The following is a 6,009-nucleotide window of genomic DNA, read 5'->3' as shown; positions in this document are numbered from 1 at the left end:
ACAGAGCAAAAGCAAACGTCAAACAACCACCAGAGGCGTTGCCAACTAAAATGCAGAGCGAACCGCGCTCTCTGTTCAGCAACCCTCGAATTCAAAAAGATCGGAAAGGCTGCGGGTGCGAAAGAGATCGTAGATGGAGAGCACAACGGTTTGGTTTGAATGCGCTTTTTGTTTGGACTTGAGAATGTCGAAGGGTTAATGCACTTCCTTAATATTTTTATTTAATAATATAAACCAACTATCTGAAATACTAATTATAAACGAAATGAAAAACTAGAATTATGAGTTAAAGAGGAGAGAAGTGAACTACACATAAAACGTTTCAATAGATTTTTTGCTTATATCTAGATTTATTTTTTAGGGGAATAAGCTTGTATTAGTCTTTTAAGAAAAACGATTTATTCTAGCATTGCAATAATCACCACAGTAGGTTAAGCTAAGTTTTCTCAAAGAGCGTATCAAAACGTCGGTATAACTCCCTCCCTCTCTCACTCCCTATCATCTTCTCTATCACACTCTATCTACCCATCTCCCTCCTTTTCCATCCGCGTGTTCGTTGCCTTTTTGTTTGTTGTTGCATCGGTGGAGCTGTACTTTTGGTTGCGATTGCGATGGGAAGATACAAAAAATAAAAAAATGTTTTGGCTTCGTTTGTTTGGCCTCAAACTGGATTTTTAGCTGTCGAAGGGGCGTGGCAGGGGGCGATTTGGGGCACCGATTCTTTTCACTTTCCTCGTGTTGCCAAGGGGAAAATCGCGGTTGTAATGTGGGGCACTGGTCCAGTAAACATATGAACACATGCAGCAAATGACTATTTCAGATCTACTTCTAGAGTTGCCATAGTAATTGAATATTTTAAATTTCCGTTATGTCTGAATTTTTATAAGAAAAGTTTTCTGCTCATTTTATGCTGCACTTTTGAAAAGTTTTTCCCTTTTCATGTGCAAAATCGTAAAAAATTAAATTACACTACCAAAAGCAATAAAATGAGATTTATATTGTTTGCACAAATCCAATTAAATAAAAAGGAAAGAAAAGGAACAAAACCTTGGAAGTCAGATTCGTAGACTAAAGACATCATTTGCTTTGTCCTTTGCTCTCAAGGAAATAATAGAAAAACCTCTTGGCTTTCCACACAAAAACCCGAGGAAAAATCAAGAAAAAACGGAGTGCAATCACCCCAAAAAAGGCAGAGATCGTTTGACGACCGTTCGATTAGGCAGCATCATCCATCCATAATTCTTTCCCTTTACACTCCCATAAGATCCGATCCCTTGTGGTTCGGCTTTCTGTTGATGGGACACACCCTCCTACTCTTCTCAAAAAAAAACAATAGGAAAAGCAACGTGAATTTACACACTTTATAACAAATTTGAGAATTCTACTGGCGTTCGGTTGCAGTCATGCCTGAAAACATAAACAACTCAAGAAGGAGTTTTTCGTTGTCGAAAAGGGGGAAGAGTTCGTGATCCCTTTAAGTAATTTCCTTTCGAGCAGGATATCCTGGCAACTATATGTTTTTATATGGGTTGTGTCAACACACGCGGAAAAAAGGCGGATAAAAGAGGTGGAAAAGCGGTTCTCAAGTGTCCCCGTTTATAAGGGCAGATCCTAAAAGGATTGTCGTGGAACGTGCGGGCATTAGATGATACTCAAGGTATTCGCTTGATTGGAGTCTGAAATGCTGGTCAGATCGAAATTGGATCTTATCGGTTATTTTCTAATATGCACTTCACAATCCACCCGATAAGACCTAGGCAAACATTATCAACGTTTCCTAGGCAAAGGTCGCGGTCTGTAAAACACTCTCGTATCTCGTATCTAATAAAACCTCAACGAAGTCCAGTCCTGTCTGGTCTTGTATAAAATATACGTTACACTCATTTTGAATGCAAGGCTTCTTATCGCCTCAACGCACTGCACACAATCAAGCCAGCCCATTTCACCCCAGGAGGAGGCCCAAGATATTCCAACTCTATATAGAAACATATAGTAAAGAACCTGGGCCGATGTGCCACGTGTTCCGGTGGGGGTGCAAATGTTCAGCGAGCATGACCAACCCAGCTAAGTAACGCTCGAAATTGCGTAAGATATTTTTCAAATATTCTCGGCTCCGTAAAGAAAATTACCATAAAAACTGTTCAGCTCACGGAACTGTGACCGCAATTTTGGAAATTTTGCTAGGCAGGTGTGCCGCGACTAAGGATATTTCAAGGGTTCAGCCCAACTTGTTGTGGGAGTGTTTCGTTTAGAAATAATAAGTTTTAGAGGGGAGGTAATAAGTAAAATATCCTTTGGCCAGATAGTTAAGCAACAAAACAGAGAGATATTACTATAAATATTTCAGAATACGAATGATCTTTCGAGTTAAGATCCAGACATTAATTATACTAAAACTCCTACCCTTCTGAGCAGGAAAATCATTTATATTTCTCAGCCATAATCGTAGTGATCCCTATCAAAACACAAAAACTGGTCAGGGGATCTACTCCAAGTGTTACCAAGCATTTTACCCTGGCAAATGACCAATCATTAATATTACAAAATCTCTGCGCAGGACATTTATAAATGACTTTTACTTATCTTAAATCGTTTGCTCGGACAAATTGCGGTCAGATCGGAAAGTTATTGATGGATTTCCCTTTAAAGTGGAATGCAAATAGTTGGGCAAGTATGCAAATATTTAGACTGGCTACCGTGGAGGCTAATCCTTTGCTGATCCTGCGGCTACTGTGCTACTTTCCACTTAGAAATCATCAATCAAAGGTAAGGCACTTGTGCTGACCACGAAGGAAAGTAGCATGACAACTCATTTTATTGGAACAGTCTCTCTCTCGGTGGACAAACAGTCAAGGAGGTTGTGTGAAAATGTTTCCTTTTCCTGGTAAACGCGTGGAAAACGTGTTTTTTGAAAAATACGTTGCCTGCTCAGCATGCGATGCGAGGAACTCGTTTTATCAGCCAGAAGAAATTATAAATATTTATGGAAACCATTTGGGGAGAGTGAGCACACGAAGCCAAAGAAAGAAAAACAAACAGAGGCATGGAGTCAAGAAGTTGTCAAATCCAAAAAGGTATCTTAGGTGAGGTCAGGAAAGCAGATCACTCAGAGATGTATCTCCTGGCCCTTCTCTATATTCTCTATATTTGTATATGCTATCTGCCGCTAAACTACCCCCAAAAAAATGTAAAAAGGAGAAAAATCTCAGTCATTTTTGTTGGATACATTTTCGGTGCATTAGGAGACGTTGCTCCCCGACCTCCCGACTCCGCGACCAAACTCAAATAATAATAATAAAACGCATTTATGACTGCATCGGGTGAGAAATGCCATAAAGCAACGAGGCAATCAGCGTCGGCGATCGTTCAACGTAGAAAATAACTGAAATCCTTTCGAAAAATCATCCACAAAACAGGTTGGAAATGTCAGAGTCAGATAGTCCCAGATAGCCATAAAAGGCAGGTAGATCGTTCGGGCATTTTGGGGTTTTCAATCACAAGACAAATTTATTAGAGAAAGAGCGCGACCCTTTTCTGATTTCGATCATGGGGAGCGGCGCAACCGAACATAAAACAAAAAAAAAAAAAAAATTAACCAAGAGAACACGAATTAAAATTGGGTACAGTTGTGTACAGGGTATTAACTGGAAAATTCGTACTCCTCCCCAAACTCGTATTCTTCGTCTTGATCGTCTTCCGAGGAGCGTGTACTAGTAAATAGGCCGTACTTCTTTTTCATGTTCTGTCGCCAGAGTACGATATTTCCATTTATATTGGAAATCGCACATATTTCGCCGTCTGGACTGAACCTTAGGCAACACACTCCAGATTTTTGGGTAGACAAGAAGAAGTCCTTTCTTCTAACGTCCGTTTTGAAGTCATACTGGTAGGCATAACCCTCACTGTTGCCACAAACATAGGTATCGTTACTGGGGTTCAACGTAGCCGAACTCACTTTGTAGGGTAATTTGCGATGTTTAAGAACCACAAAATTCCTGGGGTCCAAAAATATCAGACCGTTTCCATAGGATATGGTCACTATATCCCCAGTGTAGTTTAACTCTATGGATTTGGCGTGGTGGGGCAAAACGATAGAATTGGTCTTCTTACCAGTTCGGCAATCCCACATCCTCACTGTGCGATCATAGGAAGAGCTGAGAATGCAGTGTTCCTTCACACAAAAGATCACATCCCTCACACCGCGGTGGTGACCACGAAATTCCAGTAGGGGTCTCTTATTCGAGTTTTCCACGTCGTAAAGGCGGACAGAGGGTTCGTCCCCAAGGCAACCGGTCAGCAAGTGACTGCCTTCGGCATTCAAGTGAACACTAGAAACTGTGTCAGGGTGCCGATACTTGAAAAGCTGCTTTCCCAGAATGGCATCCCATATACGAGCTTTGCTATCGCCACCGCCACTGGCAAGGATCTTGGCATCCTCATTTAGGGACACGCTCCATACGCCCTGCTCGTGTTTCCGTTGGGAGCAAATAAAGTTGCCAGTATCACCGTGTCGCAATACCGACTGCCCATCGAGTCCTGCGGAGGCCAGATAAAACCCCGAGCCACAGTCCTTGCTAAAGGATATCTCCACTACTGAATCCGTGTGGCCAAAACACATGACTCCAATCTGGCGGGCCATTTCGAATGGAAACGTCGTAGTTATATATCAGCACAGTGCTATGTTGAAAGTGAGACTAATGATTCAGTAAGTTCTTAAAAAAAACCTAGATTTCATAGTCAAACAAAACTGGAGTTACTAGATTGTTAGCTAAAGTTTTAAACATTAGTGCAAGAAAAGGTTTTTGAAAAAATCATTATACAGAAATAAAATATTATTTTATTACAACATAGTTTGAAATAATGTTCTTTATTGGTTTAAATTTTACCAGAATGTGTTTATATGTTTGGGAACTCTGATAGCTTGGCCATAATCCACGGCATGTAGGTGGGTACATCCGTGTAGTACGCCTTCTTACCAGCTCCACAGTTCCTGCTTCCTGTGCTCACCACTCCAAACTGTACCGTTCGAGCAGTACCAAAATAAAAGTTTTGCCAGGTGAGCGGTCCACCTGAGTCACCCACGCAAGTGTCCACATAATTTCCATTGGCGCAGAGAAACGAGCTGTCCAAGCCAGCGGTGCATGTCTCAGTGTCTATATACACCTCCATCGTGCTGTTGGCAAAGCGGCGACTATCTACTTTTCCCCAACCAACCGCCATATAGGAATTTCCAATAACCGAGGAAAATGCCAGCAGTTCGTCAGTTAGGGGAAGGCAAATGGGTCGGATGTGCACTGAAGAAACAGGGTATTAAGAGAAACTACTCTGATATAGTAGACTTCTTACCTTTAAAGACCACTTTCCGGTTTAGTCTCAACAGGGCTATATCAAAAAAAGGGTAGAATGGGTCAAATTCCTCGTGAATGGACCACTTTTCTATTCCAAATTCCTCAGCGGGTGGAGCACAAACCCTTTGATAATTGTAGGTAGTGCAGTCAGGTGAGGTTTGTAAGTCGAGATCTCCTAGTCGCACTTTTAATCTGCTCAAGATTCAAGATCATATATTTCTTATGAAAGACATTCTTCAATATAACTCACTCCTTAGATTGGGGGCACATTTTGAAGCAGTGTGCAGCAGTTAAGATGAAACCTTATTATAAATGGATTAATAATCATAATAAGTTCATATTACATACATGTACTTACGTTCTGAGATAAGGGTGCCTCCACAGCGACACATATCTAAGTCACTCGGTATATAGATTAATGCCATCCAAGGTTGGGATAATAAATACGATTTTCTGCCACCGGTGATCCTCCGACGAAGTTTTTGGCCAGGTATTTGATTCGATATGACTCCGCACTGCATTTGCTTCAACTTGTCGTAAACCCTTTTCTCTGCTAGTGTCAAATTGTTGGGCCCAGCTTCAGATGAAGCCATTAGGCAGATGATACCCCACACCAGGGTAAAAAGCACGAGAAAACTGTTCATGATCGAAGCTCAGATCA

General features: G+C 41.3%; 2 protein-coding genes across 2 annotated transcripts; both read right to left on the bottom strand.

Moving 5' to 3' along the window:
• Nucleotides 1–3,435: 3,435 nt before the first annotated feature.
• Nucleotides 3,436–4,687, bottom strand: LOC108104769 (serine-threonine kinase receptor-associated protein). Its single transcript, XM_017211005.2, has one exon. The coding sequence runs from the start codon at nucleotides 4,637–4,639 to the stop codon at nucleotides 3,641–3,643; it is 999 nt and encodes a 332-aa protein (XP_017066494.1). The 5' UTR covers nucleotides 4,640–4,687; the 3' UTR covers nucleotides 3,436–3,640.
• A 209-nt stretch (nucleotides 4,688–4,896) lies between these two features.
• LOC108104774 (serine protease grass-like) lies at nucleotides 4,897–5,992 on the bottom strand. The gene is made up of 4 exons (XM_017211009.1): nucleotides 5,707–5,992; nucleotides 5,599–5,650; nucleotides 5,347–5,540; nucleotides 4,897–5,294 (listed from the first exon to the last, which is right to left on the bottom strand). Exons 1-4 carry the CDS (start codon nucleotides 5,990–5,992, stop codon nucleotides 4,897–4,899), a joined length of 930 nt encoding a protein of 309 aa, XP_017066498.1.
• Between the last annotated feature and the right edge of the window lie 17 nt (nucleotides 5,993–6,009).

The sequence above is a fragment of the Drosophila eugracilis genome, unplaced genomic scaffold, assembly GCF_018153835.1.
Source record: "Drosophila eugracilis isolate 14026-0451.02 unplaced genomic scaffold, ASM1815383v1 contig_1765, whole genome shotgun sequence".
NCBI classification, from domain to species: domain Eukaryota; kingdom Metazoa; phylum Arthropoda; class Insecta; order Diptera; family Drosophilidae; genus Drosophila; species Drosophila eugracilis.
This window is presented reverse-complemented; position numbering and strand designations above follow the sequence as displayed.

Bases quoted from the DNA above. Each gene is read 5' to 3' on its own strand.
- LOC108104769 (XM_017211005.2), bottom strand. From the start codon at position 4,639: ATGGCCCGCCAGATTGGAGTCATGTGTTTTGGCCACACGGATTCAGTA.
- LOC108104774 (XM_017211009.1), bottom strand. From the start codon at position 5,992: ATGAACAGTTTTCTCGTGCTTTTTACCCTGGTGTGGGGTATCATCTGC. The intron at 5,651-5,706 runs GTAAGTACATGT...ATTTATAATAAG, and splicing joins AGGCACCCTTATCTCAGAAC to GTTTCATCTTAACTGCTGCA. The intron at 5,295-5,346 runs GTAAGAAGTCTA...CTGTTTCTTCAG, and splicing joins CCGGAAAGTGGTCTTTAAAG to TGCACATCCGACCCATTTGC.